Genomic DNA, 20,065 nt, shown 5'->3' with positions numbered 1-20,065 from the left:
ACTTGATGAAGAAGCTGCTTTGGCCGCAGTTGCTAATGAAGTCGTAGGATTTGTCCAGAGGTTCCTCACTCAGATAGCTGGAGCTGTAGCTGGACTCAGGCACCACCAGCACGTAGTCCTGGAAAGTCATGGGGGAAAAAATCCATGACCAGAAAGGATCATGCTGGGATGAAGTTGCAGGGGAGGGAGGTAAAAATGTGATGAGGTCATGGTCCATGTTTTGCTGACTAAAAATGTATTAGTGAACCTCAGACCATCTGTTCTGTAAATTGACTCTTGTCTGTTGTCGTACTAGAGCGGCTGCAAATACCGGAGACAAATTCCTCGTGTGTTTTTTGGACATGCTTGGCAAATAAAGATGATTCTGATTCTGATCTCCCTGAAATTGGATTTCTAAATCAGTTCGGTTGTGTTGCATTGTGTGGGTCCAGTGTGATCACTGCAACTCACCAGCCACAGTGTTTTACCCGCAGGAACCTGCACGCTGAGGAAGAGCTTGCGGTCGCTCACATCGAGGATGATCTGGTTTTCCGACACCAGGACATTCCGACAGCCATACGCGTGCGGGCAGAAGGAGGCGTTGACGTGGCCTGATACAGAGTAAATGAAACATCAACAAAAACAATCCAAATTCAAGATAGGGAAGTTCCTCAAAAGCTTCCTGTGGTGGAGAAGGGACTATATATTATATTTAAAAAAAAAACAAAAAAACAAGTGTTTTCAGACATGAAATCAGAGTAGACTTTTCCTTATTTCTATTTGCTAAATGCCATAATAATGATAGAATGATTTTTTGGGGCATTTTTTTCATGACTTTATTCACTAACCTTTACCAACATCTCAAGACCTCAGCCAGGAAGTTCAAGGTTAGGCGCAATTGGGTCTTTCAAATGGACAATGACCTGAAGCATACTGGCAAACGTGTTGCAAAGTGGCTTAAGGATAACCAAGTCACTGTTTTGGCGTGGCCAGCAAAAAGCCCTGATCTCAAAATTCTAAATGTATGGGGAGACCTGAAAAGACGTGTGTGAGCAAGGTGGCCTATGAACTTGGCTCAGTTCCGCCAGTTCTATCAGGAGGAGTGGGCCAAAATCCCTGCCTACCATTGCGAGAAGCTTGTGAAAGGATACCCAAAACGTTTGACCCAAGTCATACAGTTTAAAGGCAATATAGTACCAAATACTAACAAAATGCGTGTTAACTTCGAACTTTGAAGAAAGTAAGGGAAAAATTCTTATTCCGGCATTTAACGACTCGAAATCATTTGGGTAATCCTAATTGACCTAAACCAGGAAAGGTTTTGTCTGATTTCATGTCCGACAGTGAGAGAAAAAGTGTATGTCTTTGTATATATATATTGTATGTAATTAACATGTAAAATGATCAGAAACTCAGTAATACAATATATTGTTTTGCCTTTTCCAGTAGCTTTTCCAATTCCATCACGGTGCACTCCTTATTTTTCCATGGTGAAAATCATCACGAAGCCAAAAGCCCTTATTTGTATAGTGTACAACAGTCTCCAACACCTTTGCACCTGCTGCCAGCTGTGCCGCAATCTTGGTAGAGCACACTTATCCCCCCAACGCAATCAGTTAGCGCGAACACGCAATTTAGGTCGTGGTATGTCAGACCCCAAGGACCGCAATCTTAGTAGCTCATGCGAAACATAGCCACCAAAAACGCATAATCTGATCGAATGAACACACAATTTAGCACATGCTATTTGGGATCTTAGTAAATCGGGTCCTATATGTACACAGATGTTAAAGCAAAGAAAAGGCAGCAGCATTGTATGTAATTAAGAACTATACATGAACCTTAACCTGGTTTCGATCGAAGCCCAGGGTTTCGGTGAGTCACTCTCAGGGGTTCAGCAGAGGAAAAGAAATACGCAGTGTGTGTGCGTGTGTGCTTGCATCCATGGCTGAAACAGCTTTTCACACTGCATTTACGAGGGCGCCGAGGACCGTTGACGAACCAATTCATTGCGTATGTGCTGCGAAGGTGTGACGATGGAATGCCACGTCGTGTTACATAGCAAGGTAGTTTGCCGTTGAAGCATGGCGCAACGCCTCGAGTTGAGAGCGGCGTCGCATTTAATAGGAGAGGGGTTGGCCGAATGATTTCAGAGTGCTAACAGCAATAGACGGACTTGAATAAAAGCCGACTTACACCAATGCACTGGAGGAGCCCGACTAAAAATGTACCTCCATTGGCGAGGGCGACGTTCCCGTCAAAGGCGATGCGTGGCTATTGAAAATATGAGCGTGCTCATTTCTCAACTGATTTTCATGAGGTTCACATTTTTTGTCAATGTATAATAGTACAAAGCATGTGCTATTAATACAGAACATTTGGGGGAAAAAAAATGACAAAAAATATTCTTACCTATAAAAGGTTATTCTAAGTTCCCTTGTTGTGATTGTACAGCGTTGTGAGCAAGTAACGGAAAGGAGCGTGTTGTATCTACTTGTTGTTCATATCTATGACAGCAATAGACCGACAAGTGGGAAAAGCATCCGTGCCGCTTCAACCAATTCCAAAAATGGCAAAGCTTGCACTGGACGTATCGTTTTTGAGGATTGTACGCATAAAAACAAATAAAAGGAACAGACATTATTTTGAAAATGGCGAGTGGCACTTGCCAAGGTGAAACGCAACAGCACATTCATTGACATTAAAATTCATTGAACTTGTTTTTTTTTGTTTTGTTCTTTGAACACATGGATATTGTGTGCAACTACACGTGGATTTTGTGTGCAATTGATGTGTGGTGCACAAATAGAATATTTAAAGTACTTGTTTTGAATTTGAAATAAACCATATTTTGTTTTCACGTAGGGTACAAGTACGTAGGGTTCCATGAATGCGCATATGAAAGTTGCTTGCTTCTGTACCTCCAATAAGGTTAAGAAACACTGGTCCATAGATAGTGTCTTACCTTTCCAGATGTGACCGCCGTTGATGTCGACCTGGATGGGGTAAGCCGGGTGCAGAGGTTGATGATAGTGGAGAATGAAGACATAGCGGCCTGGTGCGTGGACGTGAGTAGCGTACACTGCTGCATTCTGGGCAAGAGGAAGTCCAGAGTGTGAACGAGGCACATAGCCGCCGCGCTAATGTGTGGGTCCACAGAGTTACCCGCAGCGAGTCCAGTCTAATGTGGTCGCCATTGTCCGCTGCCTGGGGGGGTAGGTCTGCTGCCGCCCAGGCTGATCGGTGCCTCTGGGGGCTGGGAAGGGGGAGGGTGCCAGCAGGCGAAGCCAAGATGGGATCCTGCGTGTTGGACCTCTGACTCTCCTTCAGGACCAGTGAGTTAGACGGTGTCTGGAAGCGCGAGGGGACGCAGGAAGAGCTACAGGAGAGAGGCGAGGCTGGTGTGAGCGGGGATCAGGACATTATGAAATGATGATGATGATGATGAAGACGATCATACCTGTCATTGGAGAAGTGTCCATGAGTGCTGATGCAAAGGACTTTAGGATCCACATACTCCATGGAGAAGTGCTCTTGAGGAACCAGGTAGATTTTGTGCTACAACACCAGAACGATAATGTTCAATTAACACCCCCATCTGCATATGGGGGGGGGGGGGGGGGGGGGGGGGATTTTGAGTCATTATCGTCTCGTTGAGGCAAAGCATCCTTTGCACAATACAATCTTAATCCAAGTGTTGCACTGAGGTTTTTTTGCCACTGCCATTGGGCACAAGCACGTCTTTGTGCGCGCTCTTCTTCGTTGGTTTTCGACACTTTCTTCTTCGGGGTTGGCGGACTGTAGGCATCGAAACCGGGAACCGCATTTTTTCAATTTGAACGATTCCGGGAGAACCAGAATGTTAGTCCCTGTTCCAATCAGTTTTCGATTCTTGATGCCCAACCCGAGCCACTGATATGATACTAGAGCATAGTGCAAGTACATCCTTTTTGAGAAAAATTCGCTTTTAATTCGAATTGTAAGAATAATGAACATTGACATTGTAATGTAGAACAAGAAATAAAATACCTTAGCTAAAAAAGACTCAGGTCTGTGTTCACAAAAAAAACCACAAACAAATATTGAAAGTATCCCTGAAGTTTGAGCTTATCATCCGCTGACCAGCACTGTGCAGTGCTCAAAGTGGGTTTCACACGTTTTTCCTCCTGCAAACTCGCAATAACAGTACAGATTTCTTGAAATGCGGCCGTGGGACAGACCTGTAAGCCCCCTTTATGGTGGAGTAGCAGTGAGCCAGTCTTATTACAGCAGCAGACGTGGTGATAATATTTAGGTCGCACTGTTTTAAGAGTACAGGGATTCAAATCTCCTGCCACAATGGAAATGGCCTGCAGGTTACACAGAGACTGATAATACAGTGGAGCTCAGCTAAGCTGCACCATTGGCTTCAGGTGGAATGTAAACAGCTACAAAAACAAGGGATGGAAATTCCGTGGGGGAGTACAGTAGAATGGCCTTCATCTGATAGTGAGCTGCTCCAATATCAGCAAACGTGCGGGAGATTTCATCCACATCCGAGCACCATGAGTTGTAGCGGACATGCGCTCCGCAAACTGAGGTGCCACAGGGACTCCCAACCACGTGATAACCCCACTCCTCCACGGTGCCCTGCTCTGAGACGGCCGCTAGGGGAATATGCCTGCTGTATGTCAAGTGGACCATAACCTAATTAGCAGCTTGACGTCAACTCTTGATTCCTGGCTTCAAAAGACTCCTTCCCCGACCAAAGGTTTGAAGGGACACTCCCTCCAAGAAGACTCTGTGGTTAATATACTAAACGTGCATGTGAGGTGCCACCCACTGGCGTTGAGAGGAACTGCAAGCTGCAACCTGTGGACACCCCGTTTGTGAACAGAAGATAAAATGTCCGTTTTGATATCTTACAAACTCTGTAGAAATATTCCAAATGTATGCCTTGGTGTCTGTGTCCCCATTGTCAGTTTGACAGGTCCTCTGCAAGATTTTGAAAGCTGTTCCTCGTGATGTGAAATCAAACAGTACCAAATGTTGTCTTGAACACTCAGCAACCGATCTGCCACGACCAAAGTTTAAACAATGATTCTATGTGTGAGAGTACAAAGCTGGGAGTGTTTTAGATTAACATGATTTTAAACCCATTTGATCAAATTTGTAGACAAGATTCAGGCTGATGGGTGTGGTCTTCTCCAAGTCGGCAATCCCTCTTCCTAGGCCCCGCCTCTGGGGTATTTAACTTTTAACTCACACTTTCCTCCTCCAGTCTTTTGTTTTTCTCTCGCCTCGTCTTGCTGGCAGAACGCCGGCCAGGGTGGCCTTCGGCCAACCCCCTCCCCCACCCCCTTCTTTTGTTTCCATTGTCCTCGGGTGCCTCCGGGGGCCACCACGTGCGCGAACGCCCGCAGCAACCAAGCCGGCGGCGTTTTCGATCGAAGAAGCCAGCCATGCGACTTCGATATCTTTCCCTAGCCACAATCGGTCGGCGGAGCCTCAGCGAGCAACTACCGGCATCCCGTAGCGGTGCCGCATGCCTCTGAGGGCCAGAGAGCTCGGCCCGCCACCAATTCAACCGGCAGGAAAGTTATGAGCGCATCCCAAACGGGACAACAACTTTCCTTTCCTATGTCTTTTTGGTTTTATCTTTGTGCATCTGGTTTTTCTTCAACCAAACCTGCTTCGTTTCCGCCCGAGGTCCGGTGGAAGACCACTCCCCAAAGAACAGCTGCTCTGCGTTCGTGAGTCGACACATCAATCCTTACTATGATGTACAACATCAGTGCCTAATTCTTTTGGGGAAATGACTAGCTTCACACGAAATCCCAGGTTTGCCTTTTCTCGCTCTGAATCAACGCATTAAGCGCTCACGCTCATTTATTTGAGCCCAGCGACCACACACATGATGTCCTCTTTTCCATTTTCCTCTCTTTTACCATTAGTGTTATTTTCTTTTTGGAGTTTGTAGTTGTAGCTGTGTCTTTCCTTAGTTGTCATTAAATAGACCACAAAATTCCACTGTTGGTTGTATTTTGTGTGTTCTGCGTTGAAGTAAACCTCAAAATGTCATAAAGTGTAGCAACCTTCAGATTACGAGACTGATAAAAAGGTTTCTCGTCATTTCTCCTAAAGTTTATACTTACAAAAAGTGACGTGGTGCCCTTTTGGAGACATTAATTTGATTTAAACAATGAAACTTAAAATTACGGTAAACCGGAAGTAACGCAAGCGTCGCTTCCGGCTTATTCTTTTCTCTTCAATTAATTCCATTTTTATTTGACCAATATACGCTACACCAGAAAATACACCGATCCTCCTTAGGATTTACCAGTTGCCTCATTCGAGCCGTGCGGGCGGTGCACTGACAATCCATCTGGCTCTATAGCTCTGTCCAGTGCCTCTGCTGTTCACCAGGTCACCGTCACGCGCAAAACACAACAATTCTTCATGTCTTGCCGGGTGCTAATCCAGCAGTATAATTCATCCATCTTGTTGCCAATCGATTGTACATTAGCGAGCAAAATGCTTATGAACAGAGGACGGGTGGGTCAGCGCCAAAGTCTCACAAGTAGCCCTCCATGTCTTCCTCTTCCTCTACCCCAAATTGCTCCTGGGCGTTTACGTTGCCCCCTGCGCCAGTGTGTTCCACTAACAAGTGTGATGGGTAAAATGCAGAGAACAAATTTTGTGTGCATGCATGCATGTTCACGACAATAAAGATGATTCTTTTTCTTTTTCCGCCCGTGTTGGCATTTGTAGCCGTTGCCCCACACTACCTTTGGGTCTCGCACAATGTCTTTATGTGATCCTGGTGGCGTGCAAAAATCGAACATTTGATCTAGTATCCAGTAAACTTTCACGGTCACAGAGATGACTGCGGAAGACACGGCTTGTGCAAACAAACGAATAACGAGGGCTAAAATGACTGAAAGGGAGAGAGAGGCTCGTAGCATGTTACCGTCATTCGGCGCCATCATTCGACGATTTTAACTATGCCAATTAAGACAACTATTCCTCAGCATGCATGGTCATGGTGTACCTACCTTGTCATCCATTGCACTGAAACCAAGGCCGGGGGGGAAATCAGAATCCCCACACCTGCTCAGCGCTTCTCAATGAGAGGAACTTCAGCGTGGAAGAGAGTCCAACCCCTCTCAAGAGAACTTGTTTGGAAGACCAAGCTGAAATTCGAGGCAAGCCCCGCTGCAGAATATCGAGTCAGAAGCTCTCGACATCGCACACCAGCTCAGGCTTTTTTTAATTTATGTATTTATTTTAAATTATTATTATTATTATTATTATTATGATACTCCTTTCCTGCCAGAAGAGTGGCATTCGACATTCCTGGAGCCAACTTCTGTTGAAGGATCGGACCACCAAGGTCCTTCAGATGCACTCAACCCCCTTTTTCTTTCCCACAGGTGGTGAGCCCGTGTGAAGGGGTACCTAACTTGCCTCTTCGGGTTGTGCCCACCCGGGTCTTATAGGTGTAGGCCCTGATGGGCTCAAGATCGAGCCCCACAGGCCTGTCTCCAAAGTGGGGTCTCGGTGCCCGCGTCCGAGCGATGGAAAATGAAGGCTAATTTTCTTTGTCGTCATGAGGGGTTCTGAGAGATGCTTTGTCTCGTCCCTCACCTAGGACCTGTTTTCCCGGGGTGACCCTACCAGGGGCATTAACCCCTGAGAACTTAGCACCTGAGATCCTTGTGAAAACAAACCGCTAAACCACAATAGGGGTGATGACTCAAGGATATTTTGTCCCACCCTTTATGGATCATGTATATCTACGTATATCCATTCCCTGTCACATGTTTGCATATTGGGTTTGGTGACATGGAGCAGGAGAACGTTGCACAAACTCGTCAGCAAATCTAGTCACGGCACTGGCATGTGTACCAAGAAAAAGCCGGCCTTCTCAGCGGACAGCTGTAGTTCCGTGTCACCGGGCAGAGAGAAGCGTGCCACTCGTTTGTGTTCATCGACAGCAACCGCTCGACACAGGAAGCTGGATAAACACAAAGATTATTGAAGACAACTTGACAACTTTATGATGAGCAGCACTTGGAGGAGCACCTGAAGGTGCAGTGCATCAGAGTAACACTGTGTTGTTGCCTTTGGGCTCCTGGCAAACTAAAGGTCACAGCGAGGATTTGTGCTGACTCCTCCACGTTGGCGTACTCCACCACCAGCACATAGACATCAGTCTTCACGTTTGCTCGCATCTCCACACTGATCTGCTGGCACAGTTTGGACAAATGTCTTATTAACAACGATTCATTTTGTTATTTCACGTCTATAAACCTCTTATGAAGCGTATTTACATCATTTAATGCTCTATAGACCTCCAAAAGAGCATGTTTTCACTATTTTTATTTGCCTTTACACCTCTAACGGAGCAAAGTTACATCACATTTAATGTTAGATACGCCTTCAGTGTAGCATATTTACTTCATGTTTAAAGACGCTACGAAGTCATTTTTGTGATTTGTTTTCTAAATATGTTTGAACGTAAGTGCTGAAAACATGCAAAGACTGACAAGCATTTAAGACTGAATTGTTGAGATATAGCTTTGAACTATTTTTCAGCTTCTCTTTGGCATGAGTTGGCCCTCCCCCACTATATAAGTACAGAACACAGTCATTCCGTCAGTGGCTATTTGGCGCAATTTTCAGTTCCTTAGTAATAATAACTTGCCCCATTTCTACCACGACAGTGTTCAGTTAGTCATAAAGCTATAAAGCATTAATGTTTGTTATTTTAATGTACTTATTGCATCAACCTTGTAAGGGCGGATGCAGTTGTAGCCTGAATTAAAGTATATGAGATTTCAACATGCCTTAGTCAAAAACATCTGTGTGTATGGATTAATTAGCCTTTGCCGATTTTTGCCGGTTTTCAACCTTGGTTTAAAAAAAACCAAAAAAAACAGCAAGTTCATTAAATGTGAAAGTCAAAATTAAAACTGCACTCTGTTTTGCAAGCAAACATAAGGTTCAAAGATTGAAGAGCTTATGCAGGAAAAACAGTTGAGGTTTCGATTTTGTGCAATATACAGTAGGCTACTTGTTCGGTTGTCTTCTCTTGCATGCTATTTATATTGTATATTTATATTTCCTATATCCACTATTGCTGCTGAAACGATGCAAATTTCCCCATTGTGGGACCAATAAAGGTTATCTTCCCTTAAGTTACAAATACTTATTAATAATAATATACTTTTAGCCTTACATGCCCCCGTTCTCAAGTAATATGGGCAGTGACGTACTAAGTCATTTCCGATTCAGACACTGTCCTGTATTATTTTATACAGGAAGTCCTCGATTTACGAACGAGTTTCGTTCCTACGCTGGTGACGTAAGCTGAATTTCCGCGGAAGTCGGCTTTCACCGTTAAAGTCGAAATGTACGTCGAAATACTTCTGTTACGGGTATTGTCCCACGTGATTGTGACAGCAAGCTCAGTGTGTGTGGGCATGTGCGTCGGTGTGTGAGTGAGACGGGACTGCGCAGGCGTCCTCCGGCGGGACTGTGAAGGAGGAAGGAGTGCGTGCAGGTGCGAGCGTGTACAGTGGCAAGTGTAGTGACGGCGACCGGGGAAAAGCAGCGATTAGCGGAGGACCCGTTGATGTCGAATGTGCAGAGGAGCTAATAAAGCCGTTCAAGTAGCAAATCGGTGCTTCGTGCCTTTATGGTTGCCGAGAGAAGGGAGTTAACCCCGAGGAGGACAACCTCGGCCCTGGAGAAGGCGTCTCCCGACCACGGTCAGGTGACCGTAGCGGGAAAGGTTAACACTTCGTATAAAGAAACTAAAATACATTAAAACAAAAACAAAACAACAAAAAAAGATGCTGTACTTGCCATTACTGCTGAGAGTGTGAAAAAAGGAGGGCAAAAAAGTCAAAGATACTCCCGCCGCACAAACTCAGACAAGCACTATGCGCTCGCTCAGCAGAAACACGATGGTGCTGGGGACAAAATGGCGGACGAGGCACGGGCGTCGTAAAGTCGAAACGTCGTAGGTCGAGTACGTCGTAACTCGAGGACTTCCTGTTTTTATATCTCCAGACACGTATTACAGTAATTTGCCGAGTATTTTGTTCAAAGTTGGGTATGCGACACGAAAAGGCGGTTCCAGCCACACCGATGTGACAAGTATACTGGTTCACCCAATCACTTATTTGAGTGCTTGGTGACGCCATGCCACGATAGCTTAGCAATTAGCATGGCTTTTCCGTCTTCCCATTAATCCTCGTCCTCCCTTCATGATAGAAATACTTGTAAGAAGTGTAGCTTATTTGCTACCGTGGCGGCCATGATTAGTGACTTGTAACGCGTTGACACCGGGAGCAAAGAGAACAATGGCCTCTGTGGTTTGGTAGCCGGGGGCGTACTAAAATAGTTTGCATCAACCATTTCCCCTTGTTACCCGAAAAGCAAATGCCAGGGGGGTTGGCCTGTCCCTCTGATGAGCTCATTTCTAATTGTATCCAACCCGGTCACTCCGAGAGCGAACCTCAACATCTTCATTTGCTCTGCTTCCTGTCGTGTCTTCGGAGCCACTGTCTCTAATCCGTGCATCATGGCTGGCCTCACCACTGTTTTGTAAACTTTGCCCTTCATCCTAGCAGAGACTCTTCTGTCACATAACACACCCGACACCTTCCTCCACCCGTTCCAACCTGCTTGGACCCGTTTCTTCACTTCCTGACCACACTCACCGTTGCTCTGGACGGTTGACCCCAAGTATTTCAAGTCCTCCACCCTGGCTATCTCTTCTCCCTGAAGCCTCACTCTTCCTCTCATCCATGCACATATATTCTGTTTTACTTGGGCTAATCTTCATTCCTCTACTTTCCAGTGCATGCCTCCATCTTTCTAACAGTTCCTCCAGCTGCTCCCTGCTTTCACTGCAGATCACAATGTCATCTGCAAACATCATGGTCCACGGGGATTCCAGTCTAACCTCATCTGTGAGCCTATCCATCGCCACTGCAAACAGGAAGGGGCTCAGGGCTGATCCCTAATGCAGTCCCAACTAGACCTTAAATTCGTCTGTCACACCTACAGCACACCTCACCGCTTTTCTGCTGCCCTCGTACATAACATACATACTTCTCTGCCACTCCAGACCTCCAGACCCTAACCTGGTGCACATCCTTCCCATTTCTATCCCTCTGTCTGGCCAACCTGTATAGATCCTTTTCTCCTTCTTTAGTGTCCAACCTGGCATACATGTCATCATATGCCTCTTGTTTGGCCTTTGCCACCTCTACCTTTGCCCTGTGTCGCATCTCAATGTATTCCTTTTGCCTCTCCTCGGTCTTCTCAGTGTCCCACTTCTTCTTAGCTAACCTCTTTCCTTGTATGATTTCCTGTAATTTGAGGTTCCACCACCAAGTCTCCTCTCCTTTCCTGCCAGAAGACACACCAACTACTCTCCTGCTTGTCTCTCTGATCACCTTGGCTGTAGTGGTCCAGTCTTCTGGAAGCTCCTCCTGTCCACCGAGAGCCTGTCTCACCTCTTCCCGAAAAGCCGCACAACACTCTTCCTATGTCAGCTTCCACCACATGGTTCTCTGCTCTGCCTTTGTCTTCCTAATCGTCCTCCCCACCACCAGAGTCATCTTACACACCACCATCCTATGCTGTCTAGCCACACTCTCCCCTACCACGACCTTACTGTCGGTAACCTCCTTCAGATGACATCGTCTGCACAATCCACCTGCGTGCTTCTACTTCCGCTCTTGTAGGTCACCCTATGTTCCTGCTTCTTCTGGAAAAAGTGTTCACTCCAGCCATTTCCATCCTTTTTGCAAAGTCTACCACCATCTGTCCCTCCAAGTTCCGTTCCTGGATGCCGTACCCCTATTTCCTTCACCAACATGTCCATTACAATCTGCACCAATTACGACTCTCTCTCTGTCTGGGATGCTCAGAACTACTTCGTCTAGCTCCTTCCAGAATTTGTCTTTCACCTCGAGGTCACATCCTACCTGTGGGGCATAGGCACTCATCACATTATCCATAACACCCTCAATTTCAAGTTTCAGCCTCATCACTCGATCTGATACTCTTTTCACCTCCAAGACATTCTTCGCCAACTCTTCTTTTAAAATAACCCCGACCCCATTTCTCTTCCCATCTACTCCATGGTCAAATCATTGAAACCCTGCCCCTAAACTTCTGTCCTTACGGCCTTTCCACCTGGTGTCCTGGACACACAATGTATCAACCTTTCTCCTAATCATCATGTCAACCAACTCCCGAGATTTTCCTCTCATAGTCCCAACATTCAAAGTCCTCACATTCAATTCTAGGCTCTGTGCTTTCCGCTTCTATTTCTGCCGAAGAACCCGCTTTCCACCTCTTCTTTGTCTTCGACCCACAGTAGCTGAATTTCCACCGGCGCCCTGTGATGGGTGTGTGTGTTATGGTTGTTGTCTTCCCCCCGTCTCGTACACACCTGCTCCTGAGAGCATCTTCCCCACCTGTGCCTCGTTGACAGTAATTACTCCATGCATTTAACGTCATCTCTCATTCTTTCTGGTCGCCAGTTCGTTGTACCTTGTTGTCACGTTCCAGCGTTCCTTGTTTCCACATCACCGACTCATAGTAAGCCTAGACCCTGTTCTGATTATTGACCTTGCCTTTTTGCCTCACGTTTTTTGGATACTGTTGCCTGTTCGGATTGCCTGCCTGTGTACCGACCTCTGGTCGTTTATTAAACCTCTCTTTTTGAAACTGCCCATTTGAATAAGAGTCATGCATTTTGGGTCCTGTCCTTTGTTCCGTTCATGACAGAATGAACTACAGGTTGACGGCGCCGGTGGCGGTCATTGTTAATCCGGTCCACGCCTAATCCGGTATGGAATTCTTTGGATAAACGCTCATATTTGATGGCAAAGTTTTAAGCCGGATGCCCTTCCTGACGCAACCCTCTGCATTTATCCGGGCTTGTGACCGGCCTACAGTTTGCACTGGCTTGTGCCCCCCATAGGGCTGCATTTTATTTACATTTTTTTTTGCTACCATGGAGGCCATTTCAACATATTCATTCATGAAATTTGTACTGGCCAGTGTCTGCCCCGTACTGGCTGTAATGTCGGACGCTCTTTTTTTTTCAGTATCCAGCACAATTAGTGTTACAGCCGGAACGAGTCAGCATTCAGTGATTTCCGTCACAAAATATGGACATTCTGTACCATTTGACAGCTCTGAATTTGTGCGATGTAAATGCAGACCAAGAACAAGGCATTCACTCTCTTACGTCATAGCCACTGCAAACAGCCATGTCGGGATGGTGAAGGGTGACCCTTTCGATGGGGCAGGGGTGCGGCAGGTGGTTGTCATGGCGACAACTAGCATCATTCCCAAACAGGGAAGGGAAGACTTCCAGAGACAAGTATGTGTACTGTAGACAGCTGTTGGGACACAAGCAAGACACACATGCATTGAAGCACGGACAAAAACAACAACAACAACAACAACAAGTTTACTTGTGGCTGGCATCCAGTGGAGAGTTGAACATGCACGGCTCTGTGACATGCATTTGCAGGACGGGAGCCTCGTAGTAGGCGCTGGGTAGAAGGACCAAAAAATCCTGAGCAGGATAATTATAAGGTTATTATATCAGTATTATACATATGAACATATATAAATTATACACTCACACATATGTAAAGTATATATTATTATTATATATATGTGCATAGGGTAAATTAATACACTTCAGATTTTCATAAATAATAATAATTATTATTATTAATTATTATTATTGCAAACTGCATTGCATGTTCTCTCCGTGCCTGCGTGGGTTTTCTCCGGGCACTCCGGTTTCCTCCCACATCCCAAAAACAGGCATGGTAGGTTCATTGAAGACTCTAAATTGCCCGTAGGTGTGAATGTGTGCGCGAATGGTGGTTTGTTTATATGTGCCCTGCGATTGGCTGGTGACCAGTTCAGGGTGTACCCTGCCTCTCGGCCGAAGATAGCTGGGATAGGCTCCAGCACGCCCGCGGCCCTTGTGAGGTAAAGTGGTACAGAAAATGGATGGATTATTATTATTATTATTATATTTTAATGGGACAACACTTAAATGACATTTTGCTCCTCAATGTACATCTCATATAACAAGTGAAGAACTTCTAAATTTATTGTCACCACAAAATGTTTTGAACATAGCCATTCATGTCTAAACAACACCCCAAAGTTAAACTGTTCAAATTGGGCCAAATGAGGCATTTTTCCACCCGGTGCCATGTGACTCGTTCGTGTTAAAAGGTCTCAGGCGTTACGGTGGAGCAGGTGTGTTAAATTTGGTGTTATCGCTCTCACACTCGTACTGGTAAAGCACTCTAAGAATCTGGGTGGGGGGTGACAGAAAACTAGTTGTTCCGCATAAATATGGCCGAGGCACCATGCCCAAGACCATACAGTAGTTGAACAAGACAGATTCCACACAGAACTACCGGAGACAAATTCCTTGTGTGTTTTTTGGACATACTTGGCAAATAAAGATGATTCTGATTCTGATTCATATGTACCCCTGTAATGTTGGAATGTGTAGTGGAGACTACACCTTTTTCATAACCTCTAGGTGGCATACTTGAATGAAAGTGTACAACTTTTTCATAACCTCTGGGGGGCGGCGGGATATTGTTTGAAAGTGTACAGCTTTTTCATAACCTCTAGAAGGCGGCATACATTTATAAAATGGGAAAGTCTTTTTCATTTTCTCCTATACCCATTTATAATGCACACTATTGGACTTTTGACCATTTTTGGGGGTGGGGGGGGAAATGTGCATTATACACAATAAATTACGGTATTTACAGTATGTATGTTATTTAATGTCGGCATAATCATGTCGTAATAGATTTCCACATTGATATGAACACTTGATACGCCAGCACTCTGTAACAGCCTGGCTAACCGATGTGCCTGCGTGGCAGCCATGTTGGCAGGGGCAACGTTCCCGTAGCAACCCTTTACTGCTCAGTGACTGTTTTTTTTTGTCAATGTCTTTATGTCTCAAAAGTGTTCTTTGTCAATTGACCGTCTGTTGTCGTACTCCAGCGGCTCCAACTACCGGAGACAAATTCCTTGTGTGTTTTTTGGACATACTTGGCAAATAAAGATGATTCTGACTCTGATTCTGATTCTGATAGAAGGCAATGCACGGAGACTGAAATTAAGTCGTAGCTTGCTCATTTCTCAACCGATTTTCATGAGGGTTACTGTTTTGTCAATAACAAAGCGTATGGTATGAATACATAACATTTGAAACATGTTCAAAAAAATTAACAAAAATGATGAAAAGGAATACACAGTAAATTGGCCATCAGAGCAATTCATCTTTCAAATGACAATATTTCTTTATAATAGTGTGTTTTCATCTATTTCTATAATGCACTATATTTATTTTTAACCACACACTGATTAAAAAAACAAGTCTAACTTAATTTTTGGGCTGGAACGGATTAATTACAATTCTATTCATTTCAATGGGAAACATTACCTCGGTTTAAGAACGTTCCGAGTTACAAACGGGATCACGGAATGAATTAAGTTTGTAACCCGAGATTCCACTGCACATACTGTACATATACATACATTGTACATAAATGCATATACATATTAACAGCATAATGACTAATGACTCTCACCAGCAGGATTCCTTCAGCCTCGATGAGCACAGTCCAAGTTCCGGGGTTGAGAACGAAAGGTTCCACAAAGTTGTCCTGGGGAATGTTGACGAAGGTTGGCCCCGTGCCGGGAGTGAAGACAATCTCTTTGGACTGCTCGGAACCTGGAAGATGATCATCCTCATCATCACTGTCATAGTGTTTCACATTTATTTTGACACTTGTATGACAATAACATGTTTGAGGGTAGGATGTAAAATGAGCTCGGAATAGGAAGACAACAAAGAGGAGAAAGAGGAACAGCAACAGACAAGAGAAAGGAAGAGGAAGAAGCTGTGCCAAGAGACGAGGAAGGAGAAGACAGGAGAGGAAGAAGAGAAGGAGGAGCCATTTGGGAAGGAAGTGGAAGAGGAGCATACAATACACGAGGAGCTGGAAGAGGATGAGGAGGAGACACAAGAAGTGAAAAAGATGAATTTCATATCAAGTTTGACTGCTAAGCTCTGGCCGCACCCAACTGGCGGCGTGAAACTGAGGGACCTCACGAGAGGAGGAAGAGGAGGAAGAACAGGAAGCCGCCCACCAGCAGCACTCACAGTTGGCGCAGAAGTTTTTCCCATCGTCCTCCAGCACCGACACCCGACCCCGGACGTCTACGCCCCCCGTGTTGGTGTAGCGCAGCACCATGCGGAAGAGGTCTGGAGAGACCACCCGCACCAGCACCAGCACCTTGGACTGAACGCACACCCACCGACACCAGGCAAGAGGATGAAGGAAAGAGGAGAGACAACAGCTTCAAATCATCACCTTCATAACGCAAACATGGATGCAAGACGATGTGTTGGCATTTTGCATCACAACTTTAGTTTCATACTCATTTATCAGGGTGGCTGGTGGGGTGTGAAAAATCTGAACCAGACCAACAATAACCTTTTTGCTGATTAATATCAATTTTCTTTCATTGTAAAAAAACTAAAACAAAAGAAAAACCATACACTATGTATTTCGATTACCTAGGACATTCTCAAATATTTCAATTTAGGAATTGCAGTTTAGATCAAAGAGTAAAATGTAATGTAAAAAAAAATGTGGAGGCCTATCACGATAAATACTAGATTGACTTATTGTTTGATGAAATAAAAATGGACATGATAGCTTTTCTGGACTCAATAAAGACTCATTTACATACTCTACATCACAGGTGTCAAACTGGTGGCCCGGGGGGCCAGATGCGACCCGCCACATCATTTTATGTGGCCAGCGAAAGCAAATCAAAATCGCTGTTTGTTTTTGTTGTGTTCTGGTGTAATTGAGATCTTTGCAAGCATTTTTTGTTACCAATCCCCCTTTGAAAAGAAATGTAATAGTTGAAAAACATGTATTTATAGGCTTCTGACTTCAAAACTGGTTATTCATCAGTGTTGTGTATACTGTCATGACAGGATACGAGGTAATCTTTCATTTATATTGGTCCACAGTCGTAGCGGCCCTCCATAATTGGGATGTGCCCCGTGACAAAAATGAGTTTGACACCCCTACTGTACATCATCGACATTCAGTTGCACGACTTGTTCAATTCTCCTGTCAGTCAACATGCTCGCCAATGTGGGACGAGGGACTCACGCGCACACACACACACACACCAGACTTCCACCTGTAATATAACATTCCATGTTGGGAACACGGTATGTGGAGATTTAAGAAGAGTGAAAGAAGGAATTAGTGGTCTCGAAGCTAAGTTTTCTGACGGCGAGCCTAAACCCTAACTGTACAATTACAGAAAGTAATTGCTGCATAAATGAAATTAGTTTCAAAGTCTAATGCCACAGCGGCATTGCGGGAACACTTTGGATTCAAGCCAGACGAATGCGGCGGCGAATGGTGATCCGGCTAACATCAATGAGAACGAGCCGGTATGTCTCAACAAATACAACACAACAAACGTCAAAGTGACAACATCTATTTAAAGCACAACCATCCAACTAGTGGTGTGCGATACTGCATATTTTGGTATCGATCTGATACCGAGTAAATATTGGGCCGGTGTCGCCAATACCGATACTATTCAATAATTAAGGTAGATGCATCATCAAATTGCTGAATCTCAATAAATTTTCATGACCTTTAATGTTTTTGTCATGATTTTGTTTTGTATTACTATATAGGTAAAACCCAGCACAGAATTAGGACAGTTTATTGGTAAATACAAATACTTTTTATCAATTTTATCTTTTGGTTTACTTTTGCAGCAGCACGGTGACCGACTGGTTAGAGCGTCTGCCTCACAGTTCTGAGGACCGGGGTTCAATCCCCGGCCCCGCCTGTGTGGAGTTTGCATGTTCTCCCCGTGCCTGCCTGCGTGGCTTTTCTCCGGGCACTCCGGTTTCCTCCCACATCCCAAAAACATGCATGGTAGGTTAATAGGCTACTCTAAATTGCCCGTAGGTGTGAATGTGAGTGCGAATGGTTGTTTGTTTTTATGTGCCCTGCGATTGGCTGGCAACCAGTTCAGGGCGTACCCCGCCTCGTGCCCGATGACAGCTGGGATAGGCTCCGGCACGCCCGCGACCCGCGTGAGGAGAAGCGGCTCAGAAAATGGATGGATGGATATTATGCTTTATGCAAAGTTTGAAAAAAAGTTTTTAACCTCGACGTAAAAACATGCACACTTGGGGCTGACATCACTTCTTTTGGTAACTTATTCCATTTGTGTGCAGCATAATAGCTAAATGCTTCTTCACCATGTTTGCTTTGGACTCTGTGCTCCACTATTTGACCTGAGTCTATTAATCTCAGAGCCCTACTGGGTTTATATTCCATTCGCATTTATTTCATGTATTCAGGACCTAAACCATTTAGTGATTTATAGACCAGTAGCAGAACTCTAAAATCTATTCTAAAGCCGACTGGAAGCCCAGCTGCAGCATTCTGAATGAGCTGCAGCTGTTTAATGCTCTTTTCGGGGAGTCCAGTCAGAAGACCATTACAATAGTCAAGTCTACTTGAGATAAAAGTATGGATGAGCTTTTCCTGGTCTGATTGACACATGCAAGCCTTCAGTCTGGATATGTTCTTCAGATGCTGGAAGACAGTTTTAGTAATTGATTTGATAAGACTGTTGAAAGTCAGGTCGAAATCTATCAGAACACCAAGGTTACGGACTTGGTCTTTGGTTTTTAAAGAGAGTAACTCCAGGTATTTACTAACAGCAATCCTCTTTTCTTTATTGCCAAAAAACAATTATCTGAGTATTGTTGTGGTTTAATTGACGAAAATTCTGTCTCATCCAGTTATTTAGCTGTTTTAGACTCAGTTGAACTGTAGTCATCTGGAGACACTGCTAGATATAATTGTGTGATCTGCATAGCTATGATCGTCAAATTTGACCCAAGCGTAGCATATACAGGCTGAACAGGAGGGGTCCAAGAACTGACCCTTGAGGGACCCCATAGGTCAATGTCATTCGAGGAGATTGAACACTTCCAATGGTTAAAAAATAACTCCTTTCCTCCAGGTAGGACCTGAACCATTTAAGGACTGTTCCATTTAGTCCTTCCCACGTTTCCAACCTGTTCAGCAGTATATTATGATCTACCGTATCAAAAGCCACACTGAGGTCCAACAAGACCAGAATTGACACCTTTCCCGAGTCAGTATTCAACCTTATATCATTGATCACTAAAATAAGCAAATTGATTGCATTTATCTGCTGTTAGGAGTTCTGGAGCTATCTGATTCGGGGATGATATCAGAAAAGCGTTGGTGTCTAGCCCTGACTAACTCTTGGCTACTTTGTCTGTAGCGGTCATAGTCAATTTGGAGTTTAGTTTTTCTCCACTTACGTTCTCCCGTCCTACACTTTCATTTGGAGGTCTTCACCATCATTATGCTCCTCCATGGTGTTCTAGCTGGCCTCAAGATTGTCTTAGTTTTAATAGGAGCGACAGCATTCATGACATTTGAGATTTTCCAGGTGAAATGATCCAAAGGTTCATCAACTGTCTCAGCATTCACAGTTTGTGGCACAACTATGGTCACCATAAACTTAGTGGCGGTACTCTCATTTCTGTACCTTTTCTTAACAGACATAGAGGTTGTCTGAACCTTTTGGAAGAATACACAAAAATAGAAATAGCCATATCATTAACGTCAATGGATAGAATTTCAACATCCTTAGACATGACCAGGTCTAAGATGTGACATTGAGTGTGGGTTGGACTCTTAATATGTTGAGAGAGGTCAAATGTGTCTAGTATAGCAGAGAGTTCTTCTCCACGTTATTGTCAACATGAATGTTAAAGTCTCCCGTTATGACAAAATAGTTGTAGTCAGTATAAATAACTCACAGCAGTTCTGAAAAATCCTCCATAAATTTTCTATTGCATAGTGGGTACGGAAAGTATTCAGTTATATTGCAGCCATTTGCATTGAAGTTCTTTTTTTCCCTCATT

General features: G+C 44.5%; 1 protein-coding gene across 11 annotated transcripts in view; it reads right to left on the bottom strand.

Annotated features, from left to right (window-relative positions):
* lama5 (laminin, alpha 5) overlaps window positions 1–20,065 on the bottom strand; it is a 162,304-nt gene that overhangs the window by 80,097 nt on the left and 62,142 nt on the right. For 7 of the 11 annotated variants that reach the window (XM_061765558.1, XM_061765549.1, XM_061765542.1 and 4 more), the window contains 11 exons: window positions 16,211–16,349; window positions 15,636–15,778; window positions 13,467–13,570; window positions 13,238–13,391; window positions 8,044–8,207; window positions 7,867–7,975; window positions 3,440–3,537; window positions 3,145–3,358; window positions 2,945–3,071; window positions 451–590; window positions 3–118 (listed from right to left, as the gene is read on the bottom strand). In XM_061765558.1, the coding sequence (XP_061621542.1) occupies window positions 3–118; window positions 451–590; window positions 2,945–3,071; window positions 3,145–3,358; window positions 3,440–3,537; window positions 7,867–7,975; window positions 8,044–8,207; window positions 13,238–13,391; window positions 13,467–13,570; window positions 15,636–15,778; window positions 16,211–16,349 (1,508 nt within the window). The remainder of the gene's footprint in view (window positions 1–2; window positions 119–450; window positions 591–2,944; window positions 3,072–3,144; window positions 3,359–3,439; window positions 3,538–7,866; window positions 7,976–8,043; window positions 8,208–13,237; window positions 13,392–13,466; window positions 13,571–15,635; window positions 15,779–16,210; window positions 16,350–20,065) is intronic. The other 4 variants (XM_061765482.1, XM_061765516.1, XM_061765496.1 and 1 more) reach the window with 1 other exon arrangement.

This window comes from Phyllopteryx taeniolatus, chromosome 1, assembly GCF_024500385.1.
Source record: "Phyllopteryx taeniolatus isolate TA_2022b chromosome 1, UOR_Ptae_1.2, whole genome shotgun sequence".
NCBI classification, from domain to species: Eukaryota; Metazoa; Chordata; class Actinopteri; order Syngnathiformes; family Syngnathidae; genus Phyllopteryx; species Phyllopteryx taeniolatus.
Note: the sequence above shows the minus strand (reverse complement) of the source record. Positions and strands in the feature narration are given on the sequence as shown.